Genomic DNA, 13599 nt, shown 5'->3' with positions numbered 1-13599 from the left:
TCCAGAGGGATGCAGGTGGAAAATGCAGTGACAGGAACATGTACAAATCACATGCAGCTGGTGTCATCACAGGATGACTTGGGTCTCCGAAGAAAGAGGAGTGTGAAATGACTACCTGGGTGTGTGTAGAGAGGGAGTGTGAAATGACTGCCTGGGTGTGTGTAGAGAGGGAATGTGAAATGACTCCCTGGGTGTGTGTAGAGAGGGAGTGTGAAATGACTCCCTGGGTGTGTGTAGATTGGGAGTGTGAAATGACTGCCTGGGTGTGTGTAGAGGGGGAGTGTGAAATGACTACCTGGGTGTGTAGAGGGGGAGTGTGAAATGACTACCTGGGTGTGTGTAGAGGAGGAGTGTGAAATGACTACCTAGGTGTGTGTAGAGGGGGAGTGTGAAATGACTACCTGGGTGTGTGTAGAGGAGGAGTGTGAAATGACTACTTGGGTGTGTAGAGGGGGAGTGTGAAATGACTGCCTGGGTGTGTGTAGAGGAGGAGTGTGAAATGACTGCCTGGGTGTGTGTAGAGGAGGAGTGTGAAATGACTACTTGGGTGTGTAGAGGGGGAGTGTGAAATGACTACCTGGGTGTGTGTAGAGGAGGAGTGTGAAATGACTGCCTGGGTGTGTGTAGAGGGGGAGTGTGAAATGACTACCTGGGTGTGTGGAGAGGGGGAGTGTGAAATGACTGCCTGGGTGTGTGTAGAGGGGGGTGTGAAATGACTGCCTGGGTGTGTGTAGAGTGGGAGTGTGAAATGACTACCTGGGTGTGTGTAGAGGAGGAGTGTGAAATGACTACCTGGGTGTGTGTAGAGGCGGAGTGTGAAATGACTGCCTGGATGTGTGTAGAGGGGGAGTGTGAAATGACTACTTGGCTGTGTAGAGGGGGAGTGTGAAATGACTACCTGGGTGTGTGTAGAGGAGGAGTGTGAAATGACTACCTGGGTGTGTGTAGAGGGGGAGTGTGAAATGACTACTTGGCTGTGTAGAGGGGGAGTGTGAAATGACTACCTGGGTGTGTGTAGAGGAGGAGTGTGAAATGACTACCTGGGTGTGTGTAGAGTGGGAGTGTGAAATGACTGCCTGGGTGTGTGTAGAGGGGGAGTGTGAAATGACTGCCTGGGTGTGTGTAGAGGGGGAGTGTGAAATGACTACCTGGGTGTGTGTAGAGGAGGAGTGTGAAATGACTACCAGGGTGTGTGTAGAGGGGAAGTGTGAAATGACTACCTGGGTGTGTGTAGAGGAGGAGTGTGAAATGACTACCTGGGTGTGTGTAGAGGAGGAGTGTGAAATGACTAACTGGGTGTGTGTAGAGGGGGAGTGTGAAATGACTGCCTGGGTGTGTAGAGGGGGAGTGTGAAATGACTGCCTGGGTGTGTGTAGAGGGGGAGTGTGAAATGACTACTTGGCTGTGTAGAGGGGGAGTGTGAAATGACTACCTGGGTGTGTAGAGGGGGAGTGTGAAATGACTACCTGGGTGTGTGTAGAGGAGGAGTGTGAAATGACTACCTAGGTGTGTGTAGAGGGGGAGTGTGAAATGACTACCTGGGTGTGTGTAGAGGAGGAGTGTGAAATGACTACTTGGGTGTGTAGAGGGGGAGTGTGAAATGACTACCTGGGTGTGTGTAGAGGAGGAGTGTGAAATGACTGCCTGGGTGTGTGTAGAGGGGGAGTGTGAAATGACTACCTGGGTGTGTGTAGAGGGGGAGTGTGAAATGACTACCTGGGTGTGTGTAGAGGGGGAGTGTGAAATGACTACCTGGGTGTGTAGAGGAGGAGTGTGAAATGACTACCTGGGTGTGTAGAGGAGGAGTGTGAAATGACTGCCTGGGTGTGTGTAGAGGGGGAGTGTGAAATGACTACTTGGGTGTGTAGAGGGGGAGTGTGAAATGACTACCTGGGTGTGTGTAGAGGAGGAGTGTGAAATGACTACCTGGGTGTGTATAGAGGGGGAGTGTGAAATGACTACCTGGGTGTGTAGAGGGGGAGTGTGAAATGACTACCTGGGTGTGTGTAGAGGAGGAGTGTGAAATGACTACCTGGGTGTGTAGAGGAGGAGTGTGAAATGACTGCCTGGGTGTGTAGAGGAGGAGTGTGAAATGACTACCTGGGTGTGTGTAGAGGGGGAGTGTGAAATGACTACCTGGGTGTGTAGAGGGGGAGTGTGAAATGACTACTTGGGTGTGTGTAGAGGAGGAGTGTGAAATGACTACTTGGGTGTGTGTAGAGGAGGAGCGTGACATGACTACCTGGGTGTGAATAGAAGAGGAGTGTGAAATGACTGCCTGGGTGTGTCTAGAGGGGGAGTGTGAAATGACTACCTGGGTGTTTGTAGAGGGGGAGTGTGAAATGACTGCCTGGGTGTGTGTAGAGGGGGAGTGTGAAATGACTACTTGGGTGTGTAGAGGCGGAGTGTAAATGACTACCTGGGTGTCTGTAGAGGGGGAGTGTGAAATGACTACCTGGGTGTTTGTAGAGGGGAAGTGTGAAATGACTACCTGGGTGTGTGTAGAGGAGGAGTGTGAAATGACTACCTGGGTGTGTATAGAAGGGGAGTGTGAAATGACTACCTGGTTGTGTGTAGAGGGGGAGTGTGGGGTGAAATGACTACCTGGGTGTGTAGAGGAAGAGTGTGAAATGACTACCTGGGTGTGTGTAGAGGAGGAGTGTGAAATGACTACCTGGGTGTGTAGAGGAGGAGTGTGAAATGACTGCCTGGGTGTGTAGAGGAGGAGTGTGAAATGACTACCTGGGTGTGTGAAGAGGGGGAGTGTGAAATGACTACCTGGGTGTGTGAAGAGGGGGAGTGTGAAATGACTACCTGGGTGTGTGTAGAGGGGGAGTGTGAAATGAATACTTGGGTGTGTGTAGAGGAGGAGTGTGAAATGACTTCCTGGGTGAGTGTAGAGGGGGAGTGTGAAATGACTACCTGGGTGTGTGTAGAGGGGGAAGGTGAAATGACTGCCTGGGTGTGTGTAGAGGAGGAGTGTGAAATGACTACCTGGGTGTGTAGAGGAGGAGTGTGAAATGACTACCTGGGTGTGTGTAGAGGAGGAGTGTGAAATGACTACCTGGGTTTGTGTAGAGGAGGAGTGTGAAACGACTACTTTGGTGTGTAGAGGGGGAGTGTGAAATGACTACCTGGGTGTGTGTAGAGGAGGAGTGTGAAATGACTACCTCGGTGTGTAGAGGAGGAGTGTGAAATGACTACCTGGGTGTGTGTAGAGTGGGAGTGTGAAATGACTGCCTGGGTGTGTGCAGAGGGGAGTGTGAAATGACTGCCTGGGTGTGTAGAGGGGGAGTGTGAAATGACTGCCTGGGTGTGTAGAGGGGGAGTGTGAAATGACTGCCTGGGTGTGTAGAGGGGGAGTGTGAAATGACTGCCTGGGTGTGTGCAGAGGGGGAGTGTGAAATGACTACCTGTGGGTGTGTAGAGGAGGAGTGTGAAATGACTACCTGGGTGTGTGTAGAGGGGGAGTGTGAAATGACTGCCTGGGTGTGTGTAGAGGAGGAGTGTGAAATGACTGCCTGGGTGTGTGTAGAGGCGGAGTGTAAATGACTACCTGGGTGTCTGTAGAGGGGGAGTGTGAAATGACTACCTGGGTGTTTGTAGAGGGGAAGTGTGAAATGACTACCTGGGTGTGTGTAGAGGGGGAGTGTGAAATGACTACCTGGGTGTTTGTAGAGGGGGACTGTGAAATGACTACCTGGGTGTGTGTAGAGGGGGAGTGTGAAATGACTACTTGGGTGTGTGTAGAGGAGGAGTGTGAAATGACTACTTGGGTGTGTGTAGAGGAGGAGTGTGAAATGACTACTTGGGTGTGTGTAGAGGAGGAGTGTGAAATGACTTCCTGGGTGTGTGTAGAGGGGGAGTGTGAAATGACTACCTGGGTGTGTGTAGAGGGGGAGTGTGAAATGACTGCCTGGGTGTGTGTAGAGGAGGAGTGTGAAATGACTACCTGGGTGTGTAGAGGAGGAGTGTGAAATGACTACCTGGGTGTGTGTAGAGGAGGAGTGTGAAATGACTACCTGGGTGTGTGTAGAGGAGGAGTGTGAAACGACTACTTTGGTGTGTAGAGGGGGAGTGTGAAATGACTACCTGGGTGTGTGTAGAGGAGGAGTGTGAAATGACTACCTCGGTGTGTAGAGGAGGAGTGTGACATGACTACCTGGGTGTGTGTAGAGTGGGAGTGTGAAATGACTGCCTGGGTGTGTGCAGAGGGGGAGTGTGAAATGACTACCTGGGTGTGTAGAGGAGGAGTGTGAAATGACTGCCTGGGTGTGTAGAGGGGGAGTGTGAAATGACTGCCTGGGTGTGTGTAGAGGGGGAGTGTGAAATGACTACTTGGGTGTGTAGAGAGGGAGTGTGAAATGACTACCTAGGTGTTTGTAGAGGGGGAGTGTGAAATGACTACCTGGGTGTGTAGAGGAGGAGTGTGAAATGACTGCCTGGGTGTGTGCAGAGGGGGAGTGTGAAATGACTGCCTGGGTGTGTAGAGGAGGAGTGTGAAATGACTGCCTGGGTGTGTAGAGGGGGAGTGTGAAATGACTACTTGGGTGTGTGCAGAGGGGGAGTGTGAAATGACTACCTGGGTGTGTGTAGAGGGGGAGTGTGAAATGACTACGTGGGTGTGTGTAGAGGAGGAGTGTGAAATGACTACCTGGGTGTGTATAGAGGGGGAGTGTGAAATGACTACCTGGGTGTGTAGAGGGGGAGTGTGAAATGACTACCTGGGTGTGTGTAGAGGAGGAGTGTGAAATGACTACCTGGGTGTGTAGAGGAGGAGTGTGAAATGACTGCCTGGGTGTGTAGAGGAGGAGTGTGAAATGACTACCTGGGTGTGTGAAGAGGGGGAGTGTGAAATGACTACCTGGGTGTGTGTAGAAGAGGAGTGTGAAACGACTACTTGGGTGTGTAGAGGGGGAGTGTGAAATGACTACCTGGGTCTGTGTAGAGGAGGAGTGTGAAATGACTACCTGGGTGTGTAGAGGAGGAGTGTGAAATGACTACCTGGGTGTGTGTAGAGTGGGAGTGTGAAATGACTGCCTGGGTGTGTGTAGAGGGGGAGTGTGAAATGACTGCCTGGGTGTGTGTAGAGGGGGAGTGTGAAATGACTACCTGGGTGTGTGTAGAGGGGGAGTGTGAAATGACTACCTGGGTGCCTGTAGAAGTAAACCCACCATGTGATTCACTAAAGGCTGGTAGACACAGATTTCAAGTAAGTCCAGTAAGAACCCCATGTTTTTACCAATCCACCCTGAGCTGCTCAGGTACAAGCAGAAAACTGAATTTTAATAATAAATGTACACTCAGTCAAGGAATTACAGCAGAATGAAAGACAGCCTAGGGAACTGACAAGGCATTCATTCATAAAGTGATTACAGACATTCTCAGTGGGTTTCAATCCAGGCAGGGAGGACTGAGAGGACATAAGTGGAATGAACAGTGACTAAACAGTTACAGACAGGATCAATGGGTTGAACATACTGGTGCTTGGTATCTAAAGAATGTTTATTCAGTGCATGATGCTGCTTTTAATTTCTACCCCATTGCTATGGACTAGATTTTAAGCTCTCTATTTGTCATATTCTTTTCTCTCCTAAATGAGTTACGATTTTTGAGTATTTTATTCATTTTGTAGTATTTAACCTCTCCAACTGTAGGTTCATTCTCATCAATTTTTCTAATTTAAAATGTTCCCTCACAGGTTACATTTTTAAAAACTTCAACTCACTTTATTTTATTACAAATTATTCAAATTATGTTGACTTTTGAAACTTACCAGCTACTAGTATATGTAAAACCAACAAATGGAAGGTGATGGCCAGAAAATGCAGTATGTGTTGGTGGGGGCATTGTTTCCTAAGGGTGAAAAAAAATAGTGATCTGGTAAGGCATAGTTACGTGCTGAGGTTGGACTACAAATATTAACTGCTAATAGAAATAAACAGTGAGAAGTTTGGTACACAGGTTAGTGATGTAAAATTCAGACTGAACACTGCTACTATAAAATTCTAGCAAGCTAGAGTGAAGCCTGATTGATATTAAAATTATAGTCATTATTCATATATTTTGTATATGCAAATTTACCTAGAAACTCCTTTTATTGAGATAAGGTCTTCTGACACAGCCAAAGTGTCTCAGAGTGTGATCTTCCCCATCTTCCCCACTACTGAGTTACAAGCATGTGACAATCAAGCCCAGTTTAAAAAATGCATTTCTTGCAAGACCAAAATCATTACTCTCACAGCTTATGTAATCATTCAAGGTATGTGGGGAGAAAAACGAGAGGTACCCTGGGCTTCTTTCTCATGCTGAGGCTGAACAGGAATCCTCTTTCCATTTCTAGTCTCGTACTGCAGCAAATGTCCTTTGCCAGCTTTACTCACAGGTTTTGTGTCTTTTATGATCTTAACACTATTTAAAATGGCTTCCAGGCACTGCACAGAAGTGCTACCTAGTGTTTAACTTTTCCCTTTCTTTCCTTTTTTTCTTTCTCCCCCCTCCCCCTTAGTTTTGACACAGGGTCTTATCTCTATCCCATAATGGCTTTGAACTCATGGTCCCCTTGCCTCAGTCTTCCAAGTGCTAGGATTACAGGTGTGTGCCACCATCCCTGGCTATTGCCTAATGTTTCAGAGTAAAAGATTACAATGTCCCTTGACCAAGAAAATAAGATATACTCGGTAAGGTCCATTCAGGAATGAGTTGCAGTGTTGCTAAATGTGAGTTCAATGTCAATGAATCAACAAAATACATTACATAAAAAGCGCACACTAAAAAAAGGCTATTTTAGCCAGGCATAGTGGCACACACCTTTAATCCCAGAACCTGGGAGGCAGAGGTAGGAGGATCACTGTGAGTTCGAGGCCAGCCTGAGAAACATAGTGAACTTCAGGTCAGCATGGCCTAGAGTGAGACCACACCTTGAAAAAAGAAAGGCTGTGCTATTGAAAATATGGCCAAAGGCTTTCAGGAATCTAACTTGTATTTCCTAAGAACAATGGTCAATGTTAGCTAACACACTATTCACCCTAACTTTAAAGAATATAGCTACTGTGAATAAATAAAATTAATTGTACTTCTCACTTAATTTGAATTGACTTGCAGTTTCTGTCAATAATAAAATACAATGCTAATAATAAAAAGCTGTTGAGGGAATAACATCTAATTTTTGTAAAGTTTAGAGGGTAGAGCAAGCCAGGCATGGTGGCACACGCCTTTAATCCCAGCACTTTGGAGATGAGAGGTAGGAGGATCGCTGTGAGTTCGAGGCCACCCTGAGACTACATAGTGAATTAATTCAAGGTCAGCCTGGGATAGAGTGAAACTCTACCTCAAAAAAAAAAAAACCAAAAATAAAAGAAATAGAATGTGTTGCAGAGGTTCTTATATGACTTGAAAACTACTGAACAATAAGTACTTAAAAAATTAATATAAAAATTTAATATTAAATTAAAACCATGAAAATAAATTAACTGAATAAAAATTCAGGTGAAAAAGGCTAAAAACATACAAAAACAATAATTTCATGTATCATATTCTTAAGTTTCAACTTAATTATCAGAGCAGAGGTCATTATACTATGCTGGCTTCGCTGTAATCTACAGTCTAAGAACTATTTGACTATTTGACTATTTGGCTAAGTCTACTTACTCCATCTGCCTCAAGTAGATCCATAACCTCAGGCAAGGAAGGCAATGGGCTTACTTTCCCCATTCATTTTCGACTACCAAGTTTGTTACTAGCATGGGCATCAAGCCTCCAAAATAAGCTTCCCCTTTGGCAACAGAGTGGTGGGGTTCACATCCAGATAACAGACTATAGGCAGAACCAAGCAGATGATGGAGTATAAGGCAGGAACAAGTGGAAAATACATTTTGACCGAAGTTCAGAAATTTTTCATGAATACTTCAATTTATCTCTCTATGATGTTAAGTCAGAAAATGGATGTTTTTAATCATTTTATCCAGTTTCATGGCAAGTTTAAGGGAAAGACGTTGGTCAACCCCTTTCACTTTGCAATCAAGAAGTCTGGTTTTTTTTTTTTTTTTTTTTTTAAAGCATCTAATCTTATCCTTTTCATAGGAAACTCCCACTGGCACAACTTACCAAAAGAAGTAAATGTTTGAATTTTGTTCTTGGTCAGGGCTGACTATGCTGAATTAGCTAACTGGAGTGAGCACTGGAAGATTACTGATAACACAGTCCTAAAACAAAGCTGGTAAACAGGAAAAACTACTGGAGAACCGTATTTCAAAGAAGCATACAGACAGTATATCTTCATAATGTCATACTCACAGAATTTTTTAAGCAGTCATCATCCACATCAAAATTTGATGTGTCTGTTGGGCTACTAACTTCTGGAATATAAGGTGCTTCGCAGTTTCGAATATTGTCCCAATCAATTCCACTAAAAAATGGGTGCTTCTTAAAGTCTTCTATTCCATTTTGACCAAGCCGATGTTCTCGGCTACAGATGAGCCTTCGAATAAGATCCTTAGCATTTTCAGACACATCAGTTACTTGGGGTGGAAACTGAAACCTCTCCTATATAGACAATGACACCAAGTACAAATATAAATCAACAATTAGCTTAAAAATACAGTGAATGACATTTACTTTCTTTTTTAAATTTTTAAAAATTTTTTATTTATTTTATACTTGAGAGTGACAGACATAGAGAGAAAGAGGCAGATAGAGAGAGAGAGAATGGTTGCGCCAGGGCCTCCAGCCACTGCAAACGAACTCCAGATGCATGTGCCCCCTTGTGCTTTTGGCTAACGTGGGTCCTGGGGAATCGAGCCTCAAACCAGGGTCCTTAAGCTTCACAGGCAAGCACTTAACCGCTAAGCCATCTCTCCAGCCCAACATTTACTTTCTTAAAAATCTATTTCCTTCTAAACTTATCCAACAGTGTATGGTGATACACAGTATTTATTGTGGTTTGATCCAAATGTCTCCCATAAACTTAGGTGTTCTGAATGCTAGGTTCCCAGCTGATGGAGATTTGGGAATTAACGCGTCCTGGAGGCAGTGTATTGTTGGCGGTGGGCTTATGGGTCTTAAATACAGCTTCCTCTTGTCAGAGTTTGGCACACTCTTCTGTTGCTGTTGTCCACCTGATGTTGTCCAGTGGGTGATGTCCACCCTCTACTCATGCTATTGTTTTCCCCTGCCATCATGGAGCTTTGCCTTGAGTCTGTAAACCAAAATAAACCCTTTCCTCCCACAAGCTGCTCTTGCTCAGGTGCTTTCTACCAGCAAAATGAACCTGACTGCAATAGTACCAATACTAAAAGAAATTAAAGATGGATGAGAAAAGATCATTTTCTGGCAGGCATGGTAGTTCACACCTTTAATCTCAGCACTTGAGAGGCAGAGATAGGAGAATATACATGAGTTCAAGACCAGCCTGAAGCTACATAGTGAATTCCTGGTCGGCCTGGGCTACAGCAAGACCCTACCTTGAAAAACCAAAAAAAGAAAAACTCATTTTCCTAAAATAATGTTTAATTCCATAAGTAGTTATGTTATAGAACAGCAACAGAAAGAGCATGTCAAATACTATAAAACTTTAAACTGCTATGAAAGTGAAACTAATTCAAAAGAGCATTAATGACTCAATATTTCAATAGAATATATATAAATAGTCATATATATTACAAACTACTGATTAACTGATACTAAAACACTTAAAGAATTTAGCACATATCAGGAACTATTAAAAATTATTTGTTTGAGGGCTGGAGAGATGGCTTAGCAGTTAAGCACTTGCCTATGAAGCCTAAGGACCCCAATTCGAGGCTCAATTCCCCAGGACCCACGTTAGACAGATGCACAAAGGGGCACATGCATCTGCAGTTCATTTGCAGTGGCTAGAGGCCCTGGTGTGCCCATTCTCTCCCTCTCTCCTTCCCTCTCCCCCCACCTCTTGCTCTCAAATAAATAAATAAATAAAATAAACAAAAAGAAATACTTGTTTGAGCAGGGCGTGGTGGTGCATGCCTTTAATCCCAGCATTCAGGAGGCAGAGGAAGGAGGATCACCATGAGTTCAAGGCCACCCTGAGACTACATAGTGAATTCCAGGTCAACCTCAGCAAGAGGGAGACCCTACCTCGAAAAACCCTCCCCCCAAAATTATTTGCTCACCTAACTTAATACCCAAAACAATCACCTTAGGAAGGTATGACTTTTTGTTTGTTTGTTCTTCTTGGTGGGGGGGGTTCACTCTAGCTTAGGCTGACCTGGAATTTACTACGTAGTCTCAGGGTAGCCTCAAACAATCCACCTACTTCTGCCTCCTGAGTGCTGGGATTAAAGGCATGCACCACTACACCTGGCAGAAGGTATGACTTTAAACAGCAGTATTATAGAAGAAGAAATTAAGGCATATATAGAGAGTTCAAATAATATTCTCAATGTCACACAACTAGTAAATGACAGAAATGGATTTGGAACCAAAAATTGCTTCACTCAAGAACTTTTACTGTTAAGGACTACAATGCTATACTTCAATGATTTTTTTTTTTCCTGAAATGGCATAATTGCTATTTAGAACCTTTAATTTCTTCATAACTACTTAAAGCACTATCCGTGCAGCTGGGTAGAAGAACAAACTATAAAATTGATTCATATATTCATACACCAATGACATCAACAGAACACAGACTATCATTCGCTATTGGGAGGTATTCAGATTCCTATTGAGGGCTTAGGCAATGCTCACAATCTTCTGAAACTGGACAATCAAAACCTTTCTTGCTATTTTGTAGGATCTATTGTACTCAACTTAGTACTGTACTACAAGATAGAGGTTTTATAAATTTGTGCCTGCTGTGCATCCCGTTGCAGTGCTTTGTGCTAATTAGTACTGGAAGAGGTATACTACATTACAACCCTCTTCTAATATACTGTAATCAAGCACATTTCTAGACCTGAAGTTGCTCAATCTGAAGCTGTAGTGTAACCATTCTTTTAAGGTTTGAGGCCCATGCTTGTAATCTGCTTGAGAAAGCTTATTCCAATTTATATTCCCCATCAACAGGCTCCTTCAACCTTCCCCTTTTTGGTTTGCTTCTGTGGGTGTGTGCAAAAGGGTGTGTACACACAGGGTGACAGGGTCTCCTGCCACTACAAATGAACTTCAGATCCATATACCACTTTTTGCATTTGGCTTAATGGGGGTACTGGAGAACTAAACCCAGAGCAGCAGGGTTGGTTTGCAAGCAAGTGCTGCTAACCTCTGAGCTATTTCACAGGCCTCTATCAACATGTGTTAAGAATACTTTCCATCATTTTAGTAGCTAGTAATTTTTTTCTTTTTGTCTGTCAATTTGACAAGAAAAAAAATCTCATTTTTATTTTTATTCAAACTACAGTTATTACTTCTGAGAATTTTTACATGCATTCTATTCATGATGGCACACATTATATAGTAAATACTAATAGAAAGTGTTTACTTTTAATTTGTTATTCATTTGAATAAGCCAATATCCTATTTATTAGCACTTCTAAAAAAACACAAGAGAAAAAAATCTAGTAATTTTATGGAATGTGATTATTCAATGGTTGTTCTCTACCAGCAAAACAATGTGACTTTTTCATTATTTTTAGAAAAACATTTTCTCTTTAACATCACATTACTTAAAAGTATATACTGTCTACCATAATAATTTGAAAAAAGTAAAAGATACTAACTTTGTGGTTCATGATCTTTCCATATGTCTCCACCAGAGATTCTGCATAGAATGGTGTTTCTCCATAAAGCATTTCATACATACAGACCCCTAAAGACCACCAGTCACACTCAGGTCCATATCTGCCTTTTCCATCTTCCATAGCTTGAAGAATTTCAGGAGAAATATAATCTGGAGTCCCAACTGCAACTGAGGATTGGACCTGAAGAAGTTCACATTTTTACTCATCTACCATATTAGAAATAAAATAATTTTAAAAAAAGACTAATTACATTTTCTTGAGATACACAATAGGTAATATTTTCTATCAACCACATATTTGTCATCTGAATTTAGCCTCCAAATATATAGAATGATTTTATATAATCTCTTTATTAATAGTTTTCTACATTCTTTATACTATAAAACCTTCATTAAAGCTGGCCACATTTTCAAGGAAAAAAAAATGACTTGAGTCATCACAGCCAACAAACTCAATGCTTAGTTTATAATATTACTATTGTTTTGTTTTTTAGATTTTAAAAATATTTTATTTACTTGCAGAGAGAGAGAGAAAGAGGAAAAATGAGCTGTCTAGGCCCTCTAGCACTTACAAACAGACCCCAGATGTATGCACCACTTTGTGCATCTGGGTTTATGTGGGTACAGGGGAATCAAACTCCGATTATTAGGCTTTTCAGGTAAGTGCCTTAACCAGGGAGACATCTCTCCAGCCTTTCTTGTTGTTTCTTTAAAAAATATTTTTATTTATTTAGTTATAAGTGGAGGGAGTGGAGAATGAGTGTGCCAGGGCCTCATGTCACTGTAAATGGACAGCAGCATGCACCACTTTGTGCATGTAGCTTTACAAAGGTAATGTGGAACTAAACTCAAGCCATCAGTCTTTGCAGGCAAGCACCTTTAAGCACTGAGCCATCTCTCTAGCCCTGGTTTGTTTTTTTTTGAGACAAGGTCTTGCTATAATAGCTAAGGCTGGCCTTGAATTCAAAATCTTCCTGCCTCAGATTCCCTAGTGTTGGGATTTTATTGGCATGCACTACCACATCCAGCTTTATTATTTTATATGTGTATCTCTAAACCCAGTATAAATTTAAAAAGCAGAAATGAAAAATTTATCATCATATAGAAGAGGAACTTAGGAAATTTCCAACACTACAAATTATTTTAATTTTTTAATGAAAACACAAGAAAGCTAAAAGTTACTTATTACATAGCGAAGTACTTATTTAAAGAATTATAAAAGCATAATCTTCAAAGATGAAATCTTAAGTTTTACAAAGTTGAACATATGCTGTAACAAGTTATATTCTATATTAAACTAGGTAACTAAAAAGGTTCCATTAGAGCATATACCTCAAGACCTCTTGAAACCCTCCAAAAAGGATTCTACATGTTTTGAAAACTCATATATAAAGATGACTGTCAAAGTAAAAGAATGCTTACTATTCTTGATTATCTAGATTAAATTACCATTCCCAACAATTAGGATAGACTCCAACACTGACAATACTCAGATTAAATAACATGAAAAAAATCTCCATTACAAACTTTAAAAAACTGTAACAACAATATGAATTAACAGAGCAACTCTAAAAGGGAGAAATCCCAAGGGAACAATAATCAAGATGCAGTTGATATCTACAATGATAAACAGAGTTGGGATGGGGATAGAAAATTTTTTTTATTTTCTGAATATATAAAATTTAAAACACACAAGGGTATAAAAAGAAAGACCTTGAGGGCTGGAGATACGGCTTAGCAGTTAAGGTGCTTGCATACAAAGCCAAGGACCAAGGTTCGATTCCCTAGGTTCCAGGTAAGCCAGGTCCATATGGTGGTACATGCATCTGGAGTTCGTTTTCAGTGGCTGGAGACCCTGGCATGCCCATTCTCTCTCTCTCTCT

At 42.5% G+C, this 13599-nt stretch overlaps 1 protein-coding gene across 11 annotated transcripts in view; it reads right to left on the bottom strand.

Annotated features, from left to right (window-relative positions):
• Positions 1-13599, bottom strand: part of Cdc42bpa (CDC42 binding protein kinase alpha) — a 296605-nt gene that overhangs the window by 150520 nt on the left and 132486 nt on the right. For all 11 annotated transcript variants that reach the window (XM_045157818.1, XM_045157767.1, XM_045157782.1 and 8 more), the window contains 3 exons: positions 11697-11897; positions 8296-8544; positions 5777-5856 (listed from right to left, as the gene is read on the bottom strand). In XM_045157818.1, the coding sequence (XP_045013753.1) occupies positions 5777-5856; positions 8296-8544; positions 11697-11897 (530 nt within the window). The remainder of the gene's footprint in view (positions 1-5776; positions 5857-8295; positions 8545-11696; positions 11898-13599) is intronic.

Source organism: Jaculus jaculus, chromosome 1 (assembly GCF_020740685.1).
Source record: "Jaculus jaculus isolate mJacJac1 chromosome 1, mJacJac1.mat.Y.cur, whole genome shotgun sequence".
Lineage (NCBI taxonomy): Eukaryota > Metazoa > Chordata > Mammalia > Rodentia > Dipodidae > Jaculus > Jaculus jaculus.
This window is presented reverse-complemented; position numbering and strand designations above follow the sequence as displayed.